Source organism: Balaenoptera acutorostrata, chromosome 19 (assembly GCF_949987535.1).
Source record: "Balaenoptera acutorostrata chromosome 19, mBalAcu1.1, whole genome shotgun sequence".
NCBI lineage: Eukaryota > Metazoa > Chordata > Mammalia > Artiodactyla > Balaenopteridae > Balaenoptera > Balaenoptera acutorostrata.
This window is the reverse complement of record NC_080082.1, coordinates 7,698,541-7,713,873: the sequence shown is the minus strand read 5'-3', so window position 1 is coordinate 7,713,873 and position 15,333 is coordinate 7,698,541. Positions and strand designations below refer to the sequence as shown.

The 15,333-nt window shown below is 38.6% G+C and overlaps 2 protein-coding genes across 2 annotated transcripts in view; both read right to left on the bottom strand.

Moving 5' to 3' along the window:
• The window catches only part of CDYL2 (chromodomain Y like 2), a 315,741-nt gene that overhangs the window by 296,723 nt on the left and 3,685 nt on the right, over positions 1-15,333 (bottom strand). The window lies entirely within an intron of this gene.
• The window catches only part of CMC2 (C-X9-C motif containing 2), a 39,706-nt gene continuing 28,274 nt past the window's right edge, over positions 3,902-15,333 (bottom strand). Inside the window, exons 4-6 of the mRNA XM_057534007.1 lie at positions 12,265-12,380; positions 7,844-7,915; positions 3,902-4,283 (exon numbers count right to left, since the gene is read on the bottom strand). Of these exons, the coding sequence (XP_057389990.1) occupies positions 4,197-4,283; positions 7,844-7,915; positions 12,265-12,380 (275 nt within the window). The 3' untranslated portion in view covers positions 3,902-4,196. The remainder of the gene's footprint in view (positions 4,284-7,843; positions 7,916-12,264; positions 12,381-15,333) is intronic.

Below are 15,333 nucleotides of genomic sequence, written 5' to 3'. Positions count from 1 at the left end.
ACACCTGGAAAAGAACGCTCGCTCCCTAACAACTCCTCTCTTTGCCATGCCCTTCTCATCTCCCCTTTCCTTCCAACCCCTTTCACTCTCCACTCACCCTCTAGGAATGAGAAATTATTCCTTTAACTGTTTAAAATACAACCATTCCTAGTGAGCAAGTTACAATTTTATGCATGGGACATCTGTTTCTGGTAATATGGATGATTAGATCATCTGAACACCTTCCTACTAAAAAGCTATTTTAAAAGACTAGAGCACATATTTCAAATGAGTTTTTTAAGATACAGTTGAGCTCACAATAAAGTGAAGAAAATCCTTGAGGGTTGAAAGCACTGTTAAACCAGAAAGGTACGAGCATCAGGAGATGCTGTGCATCCTGGACCAGTTCCAGTAACCTAGAAATAGGTTTTCATTCACACACTGAAGAAAGATGGAAGACACTGGGTCTGTATGAGGAGTGGTGTAGCAAGTAAGAATACCACATAGTGCCAGGACCACCAAAGGGTACCCCCTCTAAGAAAAGGAAACTAGAAAACATCCACTCACCAGCATAAGGAGACAAGAGTAAAGCCAAGACTCAGCTTGGGCTCTGAGCAGATAAAAAATTTTCACCTAGAATTCATAACCTTCAGCCTTCCCTCACGTGATCCAGGAATTCCCAACCAGCAAAATTAGCATAAAAGGTGGCTCTGAGTCAGTAATACCTCTGTGGTGCCTAGTAGAGGCAAATACAGTAGAGATACACCCTCAAGTTACACTGTACAAAGTCCAATTAAATAAACCCTGCTAAAGATATGCTAACAATAAAGGAATTAAAAACACAAGGAAACAATCAACCATGAGGAAGAGACAGCAGACAAACAGAAGTATTAGATATCAAAATCTTCAAATAATAGAACTATTGGACAAAAACTATTAAAAAGGAAACTATCTTTAAAAAAAATAAAGAATTGAAAACATATGAAATATCTTTATGAAAATAGAATGGGTAAATTTTGAAAATGTACCAAATAGAACTTCTAGAAAGGGAAAATCAGTCACTGAAATAAAAAACTTGATGGGTTGTTTAAATAAGCGAAGGAGGGCTTCCTGGTGGCTCAGTGGTTAAGAATCCGCCTGCCAATGCAGGGGACATGGGTTCGATCCCTGGTCCAGGAAGATCCCACATGCCGTGGAGCAACTAAGCCCGTGCGCCACAACTACTGAGCCTGCGCTCTAGAGCCCGCGAGCCACAACTACTGAGCCCGCGTGCCACAACTACTGAAGCCCGAGCGCCCAGAGCCCATGCTCCGCGACAAGAGAAGCCACCACAATGAGAAGCCCGTGCACCGCAACAAAGAGTAGCCCCCGCTCGCCGCAACTAGAGAAAGCCCGCATGCAGCAACGAAGACCCAATGCAGCCAAAAATAAATAAATTAATTAACTTTTTTAAAAAAAGGGGGCTTCCCTGGTGGTGCAGTGGTTGAGAATCTGCCTGCCAATGCAGGGGACACGGGTTCAGCCCTGGTCTGGGAGGATCCCACATGCCGTGGAGCATCTGGGCCCGTGAGCCACAACTACTGAGCCTGCGCGACTGGAGCCTGTGCTCCGCAATAGGAGAGGCCGCGATGGTGAGAGGCCCGTGCACCGCGATGAAGAGTGGCCCCCGCTTGCCGCAACTAGAGAAAGCCCTCGCACAGAAGCGAAGACCCAACACAGCCAAAAATAAAATAAATAAATAAATAAAAATTAAAAAAAAAAAAAAAAAGAAGAAGACTGTCTCTCAACTCTCCCTCTCAACTCTCCACTGCCCTTCCCTTCAGAGCCAAGCCTTTTCAAAGGTGCTTAAATCCTCCAGCTCCACCCGGGCTTCCACCCACTTCTCCACACCCCACACCACACCATTCTAAGGTCACACATGACAGAGGAACCAAATCAACAGGTACCTCAGCCCTTACTTTGACCCAATGAAACTCACTCCTCCGTAACTACCTGGCAATCTGAGGCACCCTTCCCTGTGGTTTGCCTCCTACCTCTATGCCTGCTCCTTCTCTGTACACAGGGCTCCTTCTCCTGTCCTGAAATGCGTAAGACCCACCCAACTGTCAACTACAGATACCTCTGGGGAGTCAAGTAATACAGGGGTATAAAGGGTATCAAATTTTTACTCTGTAAGACATAAATTGTTTGAATGTTCCATAAAAAATGAACTTACACAATTTTTTTTAAGTTAAGTGACCCCAAAGTTTCATTCTGGTCTATAAAACACCACTCAGAGTCCACTGTCAACATGGGCCCATGGGGCATTAGCTGCCATCTGCATGCTGCCCTCTCTCAAATCTGCTCTGGTCCCGGTGACTCTAATAAGCTCCAGGTTTGAACACTCAAAAGTCTAAAAGCCATCTCCATCTGGATCTTCCCCACACACTGCAAACTCAACACTTCACCACACCTCTGCTGTACTCCCTCCAGCTCAGGGCAGGGACCATCAGCATGAAAACACAAATCAAAAGCCTGAGAGCCCCCTGGACTCTTCTTAAACCCTCCACCTAGTCAGTCATGCTGACTCTAGGTCCAAATTACCCTCAAATCTAGTCCCTCTTCTTGATCCCCAAGCCACTTCTTTAACTCAGGCCCTAATTTCTCATTTATGTTGGGGCAAAAACCAAATTGGTCTCCCTGGGTGTAATCTCCCATCTCTTCCAATTTATCTCCCAAACCATAACCAGAAAAATATTATTAAAATACAAATTGAAACACATCATCCTTCCAACTAAGGCCCCTCCACAAATCCCTAGTCACCATTTCTAATTCCCCAACTGGTTATCATAGCACTGAAGATAAAATTGCAACAGAATTCAAAGCTGTTTGGGATCTTCTTCCACCAGTAGTTCTCATATTCCAGTCAGGCTAAACAACCTTAAGTTCCTGAGACAGTTCCATTTTCACTCTGTTTGCCAAAGGTCACCTTTGCTAAGGAGCATTCTTGGAATGGCTCCTTCCTCCTGAAGGCTGGGCATGGGTGCCCTATGTTTTCCATGACACCTACCTAATCATGGTACTTACTACACTACTGTAATAGTCAACTTGTCAGTTTACTACAAGCTTCTGAAGACAAAATGTCTCACTTCTGTACCTGTACTGCCTGACACTTGGGGGAGGGGGTGGTGGGGAGGGCTGACTGAATAAATATTCATAAATCTCAGTCTTGAAAGGGACCTCAGAATTAATTCTGCTTCTTCCTCCATGCCTTTATCGAATGTCTGTTACCCTGGGTAACCCCCTTGCTAAATGAATGTCCAGCCTCTTGAACACCTCTTGTGATGGGGAAATCACTACCAAACACTGATGCCCAACAAGGCCTCCTGCTGCACATGAAGGCAGAGTTTACTACAAAGAGCTCATGGCTCACAGTCTGCTGACACCTTATCCAACAGGAAGTTCAAGGCCCTGCTGTGGCCATGGCTGGAGGCTGGCTTCCAGACTGTCACAGGTCTCAGAAACACCCGGCAAAAGGAACACTGGCAGGATGGCTGCTAGAAATGAGTCTGGGAAGAAGGGCCCTGTGCCCAGCAAAGAGGAGGCACGCGGGCCTAAGGTTGATGCCCAGGAGACAACTGGCACCCAGGGTGGGCACCTTCAACCAAACGGAGAAGCTAAGTCTGCTCAGACTTAAATCCTAGCCAGATACAATTTTATCAATGCTAAACATTTAACCTTTTGGAAAAGAGCTCTTTAAAAACAATAAAGTTGGAAGATTTTCATAGAGTTATTAACACAGCTGGGATTTCCCCAAACTCTGTCTGCCCTAGCTGTGCTTTCAACGTTTAGGCTCCAGAACTGCCACACTGCAAAAAGAGAAGTCTAACGGCACCATTTTGCCCTAATTCCAAGAGAGTCTAAGAGAACAGAGAAAATATGATTAGAATCAATGATTTTATTGAGGGAGATAAGTTACTCAAATGTCAACGGGCCGTAGGCAAAGGGAACAAACACGTTAGAAGTCTCAGGTGCGCTGGAAGAGGAGAGAGAGTTCTAACAGCTCTGCCCAACCAACATTCCGGATCCAGGGCTGCCATACTTCTCCAAGGCTCGATTTCTCATGGGTCACTTTCCATTCAAAGAATTCTGGAGACCAAATGCAACGGGATTCCTTCAGCTACCACCCAAGAGTCTTTGGGTCTTCTCTCAGCCAAGGCATCCAGTGAAAATATGATCTATTTTTCAGATTCCTCTGGAGGATTAAAAAGTCTCTTTCGCATTGCGTTGCCACGCTCCCTGCTCTTGTTCCTCTTTTCCATGTACTGGAAAATAAAAGGAAGCGGGGGAGAAAAGAGACAATAGATTATGTCACCATTTACATACATTAGATATTTAGATATATTTGCAAAATAAAAATAACGTTTTTACTGACAAAACTTCTACATGGCTCTTATTTCACTGAATCTGAGATTGGAAACAGTGACCTTAGAGGCCATCTAGTAAAATTTCATTCAATACAGTACAGCAGCTAACTCCTAACAGGTGCAGAAATATTTGCTGAGTTAATTTCCTCCCAAAACGTGAATTCAATAAATATTTAGGACGGATGAGTCCTGTCCCTGTTCTCCAGAAGCTCACAATTTAGCGTGTCATCTAACCTCTACTTGAACACTTCTAATCAGGAGGCTCCTTACCCCGAGAGGCAGCCCGTTTAACTGTTGGACACTTCTTGTTCCAGAGCTTCTCGTGTTGAACCAATAAGTGTTTCCCTGTAAATTCTCCTACTTCCCTCTATTTCTCCTTGCCTGCTACAATCTTCCAAATATCTGATTACAGGTAACCCACTATCTCTTTTACAGGCTGAACGCTGCTGGTTTCTACAACTGTTCCACAGAACATAGCTTCTGCCTTCTAAAGGCTTATCTGTAAAGTGCCTTTTATACAACACTTTAATACAAATAACCCCTTATAAAAAAATACCACACCAGAATTAAATACTCTAGTGCTCTAAACAAAGTCCGGCAGATATGGACTACAGTGGGCCTACTAGTTCTTACGACCTAGACACATCATATTTCTATAAATATTGCCAAAAGAGTAACTGGCTCTTAGTAACCATATTATCCTAATGGTTCATATGGAAACTTATAGTCAGCTGAACTTCCTAGGATTTTTTCATCATGAATAGTCATCAAACCTAATTCTCCCCAAATCCTATGTTTCTGTAATCGGTTGGATCTAAATGTAGTTTTCACCTTGGAGGATTTTAGCCTAGTATTCTGATCTGGCCAGCAGGTTATAACTAACAGGAAACCCAGAGCCTGGCACTGAGAAAAAGTACTTGTTTAAAGCAGAGAAACTTGAATATAAGTGGTTTCATGCGTGTATATTTACATGTTTATAATATATACACAAATAAAGACATATTTTAAAGGTGCACGAGGGGTTCTCAGGCAGAGTGGAAAAAAAGGAAAAGCAAATTCAAGTTGAAAAAACTGAGTATATGTGAATAATTGGACATCAAAATCTTTCAGCTGTCAGAGATATGGAAAGAAGCCACAGAAACAAAAGACAAGTGACAGAGCACTAACCAGGGACTCTGGCTGCCTCCCCTGAGTCCTGAGATTAACACCTATGAGTTACTTCATCTTCTGGGCCAGTCAGCTCAAATGTAAGGAGTTGGGCTAGATAATCTTTAAGAAGTTTTCTAGGTCTAAAGTTTTGACTGAAGAGTTCTAACATATCTTCTGGAATAGTAGCAGTTTTCAAACTTTTTTTTTCCTCATCAAAGGGCCATTTCAAATAACAGATGAAACACCAGGTCCCTTTAACCAAAACATTCCTTTTATCCGTCATACATTAATTTTCTTCATAAGACTGTCGGGGGGAGAGGGGAAGGGCGTTTCATTACTTTAAAAGGTTAAAAAAAAAAACGTTGTAGAACATGGAGGGATACCTGCTCTGAGAAAAATATTTGATATCCCTCTTTAATCATATGAAGCCTCCAACAATCAGGTTCAAAGGAGAGTCTTATGGGTAAGTCTTCAGAAGACAATACTCTGTAGCAGGCCAATAAAATAAGTCATAAAGCAAATTAAAATAGAGTCTATATTAAAATATATGTTACGGTATCTCCAAAGGGAGTCAACATGGCCCCTGAATAAAAGAAGAAAAAAAAAGGATAACTATGGTGTTATTCACAAAATGCCACCAAACAACACAGATAGCATGGAAGGTCAATTAGCCAAAAATCAAACCAAACCAAACAAGTAAGAGAGACAAAAGAGGATGCTGCAAAAGTAGTATTAGCGATTATTTCAATAAAAAGAACAAAAGCAGCAACACAGCAGCAAAGAGAGGATCAGAAAGAACTGGCCGGACCTTTTTTCTAGTTAAAAGCTTCAAAGAATGAAGTACTTAAATGACACATGAAGGAAATGGTAGGAGGAGAGCACTAGAAGCAGTAAATGGGAAACTGGGAAGCATTAAAAGCAGAGAGGAAATAAATGAGCACAGGTTCGGAGAACTGAAGGATGAAAGAACAGACAGAAAAACATCTATAAATCAGGTAATGAAGCAATATAAAAACTACATAGAGGACTTAGAAAGTAGTCAAGGAGAAAACCTGAAATTTATACGAAAACAAACTCAGACAAAATAAGAAAAATATCTACACATTCTTCTACCAAATAGGAAAAAAAAAATTTCATATGAGGATCTAATCACCAAACCAATGGCAAAATCACTGAACTGTAAGGACAAAAAAAAAATCTAAACTTAGGAAAAAAGCTACCTTATACAACTGAAAGCATGTAAGAAACAAACAGCTATACCAAATAAAACAGTATGGGTTTTATTTTTCCATAATCTTATTGAAACAGGAACACAGCCCTAGGTTTAGTTTCCATATAAACTACCATTTACATATGATGAAAAAACTCTTCAAATATCAGTTTAAAACACTTATACCCATTTGTTCACACAAAGAAAATTATTAGAACTCCAGGAAGTTTTTCAAACAGGAAAGATGCTGTAAAGGGATTCCAGGAAGGCGGAGGTGGGGGGCGGGGGGTAGAGCCCCAAAGTGGAAAACACAAAAAATGATTCATAGATGCTGAATGGCTTCAAATATCATATCTAATACCTTTCAATATGAGGCTTATAGGGGAAAAACAGTTCAAAAGTACAGAAAACGCAAATTGGAGGGCAGATTTTTAGTAGTTATATATTTTTAAAGGTTCTGGACCTAAAATATCTGATGAACAAAACAGAAATGGAATTAAATTTCTTTTCAAAGATTTAAAATGCACTCTGTTCAGTTTGCAGTACCTGCAAAAAGACAATAAACTTTGGCTATTTGCCCAAGTCCAAGTCATAGCCTAAAACTGTATTCAGGAAACAAGTCTTTCCAAACAAGTCAAACTAGATCCCTATGGGTTGTACATACTATAATTATAAAGAAATTCAAAATTTTAAAGCTGGAAAGAGCCTAAGTCTAGCCTCCTCATGTTATACAAGGAAATTGAGGCCCAAGGAGTTTTAGTTACCTGCTATAGCTAAACACTGACTGACAAGTCTTTCTGCTGAACAGATTCAATGTCCTAAACCTTAAAAATTCATGCAAAGGAGTTACAGTGACTATTATAAGATAGTTGTTTTCATTTATGTACATGCAAAAAAAAATCAGCAATGTCCCAAAACTGTCCCCAGAAGACACTTTCATTTCTCCTCTTGGTTTTAGGGGAAGACACACATATAAAGTCAATTTTCGGTGTTATACAAAAATTTGCAAGAAACTTAATAATGGCAGTAATATATAATATTGTTCCAAGATGTTCTTTTCTATAGTTCAACCATTTCCATCCTTTAACATTTTCCTTACCTCATTCTTCAAGCATTTTCTCATCTCCCGATCAAGATCATTGCAATGACCAAAAAATTTCAGAATGCTGTGCTAAAAGGAAGAAAAGGCGTAAAATATTTCATCCCATATGCTAAGGTCTCTGGCACACAGAATTGAAACACTTATTCCTACAGAAATGGGTTTAATGGGTCACTTTGTCAGTAAGCAAACAGTTAATAGTTAAGCAAATAGTTAAGTCACAAGTATAAAATATACAAATAAACAGGCTTATCCTGGCATTCCTACAAAAGAGGAATAAATGCTCTATAGGTAGAAATGAAAAATAAAAAGACTTTTCTTTGATAAAAGAGAAGACTATTAACCTGCCAAAACCTCACAATGACCGAGTGAAAAGCATTTTATTACCTAATACCCTTTCTTTAAGGGCATGTTATCCATCCTCTATTATAGAGTGATGTCAAAGGGCAGTGTAGCCATATTGACACGACCAGTAACTACCTTCACGAGCAAACACTCCTGTCCCATAGAAGAGTTACTTATGGAAAGCTTGGTGCCAAAGCCACTTTCTCATTTGCCTCCATTCAAAATGTCATCAAAATAAATTAGAAACACATAACACTATTATTAGATGGCCTGTAGGGGCCCCATAAACAAGCCACTAATTCACAATATCAGAAAATCAATGTCTGAATTCAAAGTCTGTTTTGTTTGAAAAGCAAAAATAAAAATCTTCTAGTGGTTTCAAGTCCTGTGACTATTATCATGGCAAAAAGTATATATGCTCCAAAGCAGATAAAGACTGATATCAAGAACCTGAATTTTAGTAGGGCCATAATTAGTGTGTTTGCATGTCACGATTTTTATGCGTAGGTCGGACAGCATGGTGATCTCCTATAATGACATGCCATAAATGCTTAACTTGTAACAATAAGCACATCTTTTCCTTTTCTTTCTAATTAAGGCTTTCATGGAAACCATACAACACATAATTAGTAATAGTCATGCTACTTCTTTTTTCCCTGTTTCTTCACCACTTTAAATGTACTTTTCTGGTCCACATTGAATAAATGGTCAGAGTTTTTCTGGCAAGCATTTAAGATCTCCTACTGATTACCTAATTACCTTTTCAGGATAAATATTTCCTGTGTATAAACTACCTCCTTGACAACAAACAGGGACAATGCTTTTTCACACACCTTCTGGCCAAACAGAAATACCAGAAAGGGTTAAACTTTTAGAATGTAAGGCAGTATTCCATAGTTTAGTTTATGTTTATTCCAATCATCCCATACACATACATCTTATTTTAAAAATTCAAGACAAAAACTAATTTATATTTTCACTTCCACCTCAACATTAGCCCAAAAGAGAATTATACTCTTGTGACATTATGTGAAAAACAAACCCAAAATGCCCCAGTGGAGTTGGTAAAAGAAATGCCCATGGACTGCACTTCTCTTGTATACACGTGCATAAGCCTCCAATGCCTGGTGTCTGTTTCTAGAGAACAAACTGGTAGAGCAACTAATTGAATAAGTGAATCAATCAGTCAGTGTCTGGAAGACAGTGTCCCAGGCACTAGGGACACAACAGTGAGCAAGGTGGACCTGGGCCCTACTCTCATAGCTCAGAGTCAGAGGAAAGAGAAAAATCATGAAGTGATCGCTATAAAGCAGTGGTTCTCAAAGTGTAGTCCCCAGGGCTACCCAAGACCTTTCCAGGGGAAGGTAAAATCTATCTTCCTAATAATTGAAGATCTTATTTGCTTTGCTCACTTTCATTCTCTCACAAGGGTACAGTGGATTTTTCCAGAGGCTACATGAAGTGTAATATCACCACAGATTGAGTGCAGAGACAGATATGAGAACCAGCTGTATTCTATTAAACCAAACATTAAAGAGAACTGCAAAAATGCAAAAGCAATGTCACTCTTTCCACCGTTTTGGGGGGTTTTTTTTTGGTTTTTTTTGTTTTTTTATTTATTTTTGGCTGTGTTGGGTCTTTGTTTCTGTGCGAGGGCTGTCTCTAGCTGCGGCAAGCGGGGGCCACTCTTCATCGCGGTGCGCGGGCCTCTCACTATCGCGGCCTCTCTTGTTGCAGAGCACAGGCTCCAGACGCACAGGCTCAGTAGTTGTGGCTCACGGGCCTAGTTGCTCCGCGGCATGTGGGATCTTCCCAGACCAGGGCTCGAACCCGTGTCCCCTGCATTAGCAGGCAGACTCTCAACCACTGCGCCACCAGGGAAGCCCTCCACCGTTTTTTTGTTTTGGAAAATAAGGTCTTTTTTATGAAAAATAACTATTAACATGTAATGGGTTTATTATTACAGTTTTTAAATAAATTAGTATTTTTCAATTTCTCAGTTTTAATTTCTAATTCACTAAATATTGGTAAATATAGTCCACATAAACAAAAGTTCTTTGGGGTCGTCAATAACTTTTAAGAGTGTGAAGGAGTCCTGAGACCAAAAAGTGTAAGAGTAACTGCCATAACGTAGGAAATCTATTATGTACAGTATTACTGGAGTACAGAGAATCCCGGCCAGGAAAGAAAAGGAAGAGGAAATGACAAATTAACCAGAATAAAGCCTGGAGGATGATAAAACCTGATCAAGCAAATGAGAAGTTGAGACAGTGAGGAAGGTTCTAAGTTAAGCATAGGAAAAAAGCAAGTAAAAAGGCTTAGAAGACAAAAACATGCTCCAGTACAACTGCAGACAAGAACACGCAGGAAGGATGAGGGGCGCGGGGGTGGGGGGGGCATGTAGTCAAGCCCAAGAGTAAGTAGGGGCCAGTACATTAAGGCCTCGAAACACAAAGAAATTTTAGAGTTTATTCTACAGGCAAAGGGAGCCATTAAGGGGAACAGTGATTAAACTTACGTCTGAGAGAGCACTCCAGATGCAGCATGGAAAGTGAATTGGGACAGAAAAGAGGACAAAACAGTCATGGGACCAGGTGGCCCAGTAAGATAATGTTGGAATCAACTGGTGTTAAGAACAGACATATAAATCAGTGGAACAGACTAGAGAGCCCAGAAGTAGACCCATTCACATATGGTCAGCTGATTTTTGACAAAGGCACCAAGGTAATTTAGTGGGGAAAGGACAGTCTCTTCAACAAATGGTGCTGGAATAACTGGGTATCCGCAGGGAGAGAAATAAACCTTGACTCAAACCTCACACCATACACAAAAATTAACTTGAGTCACGGACCTAAATTTTAAAAGCTAAAACTATAAAAATTCTAGAAGAAAAAATAGGAGAAAATCTTTGTGACCAGGAAATACACAAAGATCCTTAGAACACAAAAAACATAAACAATAAAAGAAAAAACTGGTAAATTAGACTTCATCAAACTTACAAACGGCTCTTTGTAACACATCTTTAAGAAAAGACAGACTGGGAGAAAATATTCATAATACACTTATGAGACATAGGACTTGTATGCCAAATGATAAAAATTCTTACAACTCAATAACAAGACAAAACAACCCAATTTTAAAATATGGGCGAAAGACGTTATATGAATGGCCAATAAGTACATGAAAAGATGCTTAAAGTCATCAGCCCCCAGGGAAACACAATTTAAAACCAATGGCTAAAGTTAAAAAGACTTACAATATCAATTCTTATTAGTTATCTATTTTATACATATTAGTGAATATATGTCAATCCCACAGTATCAATTCTTAATCTAGATGTATGGCAGAAATAGTTTGCCGAAAAGTATATTGTCATCAACAACATTCTTTGAACGAGTATAAATACCTGACCTCACAGGTCATCGGCATTCCTTACTACCTTACTTTTAGTCTTAAAATTTTACTCGTTTAAATAATACTATTATTGGAATCTGATATATCTACAGTTTATGAATAACATGAAGGAAATAATGCATCATGCAAAGTTAAAGAAAAACACAAATGCTCCTTATAACTGTCTCATACATCAAATACATGAAAAAAACTAAATATTTGACATTGGGAAAAATATCAGATTAATTTAACGCATTCCAAAAATGAGCTTATTTTCTATTTTGGTTTTAACCATGGAATTTTATTTCCATTCCACTAACAACTAAGTAAACCTGTCAAATTAGGCCAGTCATAATTTAAATCTAGTTAACATATAATTATAAAAAATGTTTCAACTTCCTTTAAACACAGAACTGTAGAAGTCAAGGAACAAGGAACAGGGATTCTAATTACTATATATCATTTCAGAAGCTCCCTAATAAACTACCATGCTTGATTTCTACTTATCATAAAGGGAAGTGGTTTCTAAAAAAAATCACAAGCATCAACTGCTAATCTTTACTAAGCTAAGACCCATAACTAAGACATTATCATTTCCTTCCATTAATGGAGATAACGTTTTAATTCAGTGTGCTGTACCTAGGTTTCATTTTTGCTTTATGGTCATTTTTCTGAACTCTTACATTTTTGTGACATTCCTTAAGCAAGTTAATCAAGACGTTGCATTCTTCAGTATGCAAGTGTGGAGATAAGTCAGGATGCATCTTTAGAAGAAGGAGATGGAGCACAGCAGAGCAACCTGTGGATACAAGAGTGTCTTGAATATGTGTGACTGTACTTGTTAATGCGACCTAAAACTATTTTCAGTAAGAACCTGCAGTGACCTTTATCAGAAAAGAATGCTGACCTTAGGCAAATTATTAAACTTGAGCCTCAGCTTCCTTATCCAATGACTTAACAGATTTGACAGGTTATCAGGAGTGTTCAGAGAACGTGCAGGTTCGGAAAAAAGCGGACTCCTCAAAAGACCCAATCCTGGAAATAGGTGCTCAAGCAGAAACAGCTTGCCTATATTAATAAGCCTGACTTCAATTACTTTTCCCACATTCCTGAAATTGATTACAACTCATTTTGTTCAGATGAAATTCTACCAATGAAGAGAACTGGCCTATTAATCCTTTTTAAATGTATAAGGGTTAAAAGGCCATTAGTCAGTCTCACATCAGTGTGAATTAATGTAGACTGCTTTCTTCCTAACTAACATCTGGCTGAGAAAATCTACTAAACCATGAAGAGAAACAAGAAGCAGATGTGGAAATTTTTTTCTCAAATTTAGCATATATACTCATAAAATGCAATTATTACAATGAAATCAAGAAGCTAAAATCCCTGAAATTAAGTTTAATTGTTTCATTTCACAAAGAAAATTAGCAGCCAAGGTCTAAGATAAAACATCATTTTCAGGTGTTTGCTACATTTATGCAGCACTATTCACCTATTCTTTTCTTAAACCTATTCTTTTTAACTCAGAAAAGATTACTACACATCCACCAGAACAGCTATAATCACAAAATCAGACAATACCAAGCACCGGTTAGGATGTGGAGGAAAGGGACCTTACTCATTGCAACTGGGAATGCTAAATAGTACAGACACTTTGGAAAACAATTTGGCAGTTTCTTAAGAAATTAAACACAAACTTAACATATGACCTGGAAACTGCACTCCTAAGACCACACCCAAGAGAAATGAAAACATATATCCCCACAAAGACTTATATGTGAATGTTCATAGCATTATTCATAATAGTCAATAGTGGAATCAATCCAAATGTCTAATAATCAAGTAATGGATAAACAAATCGGTATATCTATACAATGGGGTACTACTACCTAGCAATTAAAAAGAATGAACTTATACATGTGCCAACATGGAGGAACCTCAAAAGCACTAAATTAAATGAAATAAGCCATATTCAAAAGACTCAAAAGAATCATAATGTATGATTCCATTTATATGCAATGTCTAAAAAAGGCAAATTTGTAGAGACAAAAAGCTGATCAATGCCTAGGCCCAAAGGTGAGAGTGGGGATTAATTTGCAAATGGCACAAAGAAAACTTCGGGGGACGAAAATATTCTAAAATAGGATTGTGGTAATGGCTGCACAACTGTAGAAGCTTACTAAAATCACTGAATTCACTTAGAGTGAGCGAATTCTATGGTAAGTAAATTATACCTTAATAAAGCTGTTAAAAAATGTTCCAAGAAATTCAAACTGCCCACCAACCTCCCACTCCCGACAAATAAAATCCTTAAAAATGACTAAACAAATAATTGCAGAGAATTATAATATACCTACTATTTCAGATTTCAAGTTATAAAAATATCAGAAGATCACTGTTCCACTGAGTAACTACTAAACACACACACACACACACCACCTAAAGATCACAAATCAGGCCGCTGTGCCAAGTAAGTATTTGAGTATTTGAAATGGAAACTGGAAATGCAGCCAAGTTCAAGTTCTGTCTGCCTGTCACCGATGACAAAGTCTTTACAAAGATATAAAAGTTTTGCCTCAGAAAAATGAGGTCTCATACAGTCCAGCAATTTAAGTCTTCTAATACTATACCAGTATTATATACCTACACTTATGTATATATTAGTTATCCTGCTTCTGCCTTGCTTATTTTTTCTGAAGGGAGATGTACACTGGTTTAGTCACCTAGAAAATGCCGTTAACATTTTGTTTTGTAAATATATTTGACAAAATATTTTTGCATATTTCTATCAACCAGCCCTCAAATGTGTGCTTTTACAGTTCAGAAACAAGCTTCTGATGTACTGACATGACCTCTCTCATTGGTAAGGTAAAACTTAAGAACACACTTGGCTGCTGAGATAAATATACACATGCACCTTGTATATAAGCGTAAATGTATATCATGATACATATTTTTCCTCCCTCCACAAAAGTTTACTTCAAATACGTACGCTACTGTAGACCCAGCCACGGTGCCAATAAAACGTCTTCCTGTCTACATACTTATCCTAGATTGTGGCAAACAAGAAAATGGTTTCATATAGTTTCCTTTTCCTATTCTTCTTGGTGAAAGCTGTGACTTAACCTAAAGCTCTAAACACTTACCTTATCCCTTATCTAACAAATTCCTTGCTTTATCAATCATTCCCCTCTTGCCTCCACCCTATCTTTTTAGTTAGATATTCTCTTCTTCTCCTTTCCTTCTATCTACCAGCTCTGGCTAACTGTTGGTGTACATGCAGATGCACTGCTGTACTCTTGGGTGTAATATACAAAACATAACTCTAAAACAATGGCATTGTTCTTAGAGCACATTTAAATGAGTGCTGACACCTTCCAGTAGTCATCTTTAAAAGCTTATTCTAATAACACTATTGTAACTCAAAGTAACGTTTTATGAACTGAATAAAAGCTAAATATATATTGCATATGCTATTTTTAAAATTTCGTCAAAGCCATAAGAATATATCCACATTATTAGAGTAGAAAATAATTTCTTGAACACTTAACACACGCAGGCACAAGTCTTATAATCCTCCCAATAACCGGAGGAACTAGGTACCTTTTTAAGTTCAGTTGAACCATAAGAAATAGCTTTTTTGTAGGTCAAAATACGCATTACTCATATTTTCATAGCAAAACTAAGCCCCGGGTCACACAGTAAGTGACAGAGTTACTACCCAACGTAATCTCCCACCGTGACAGATT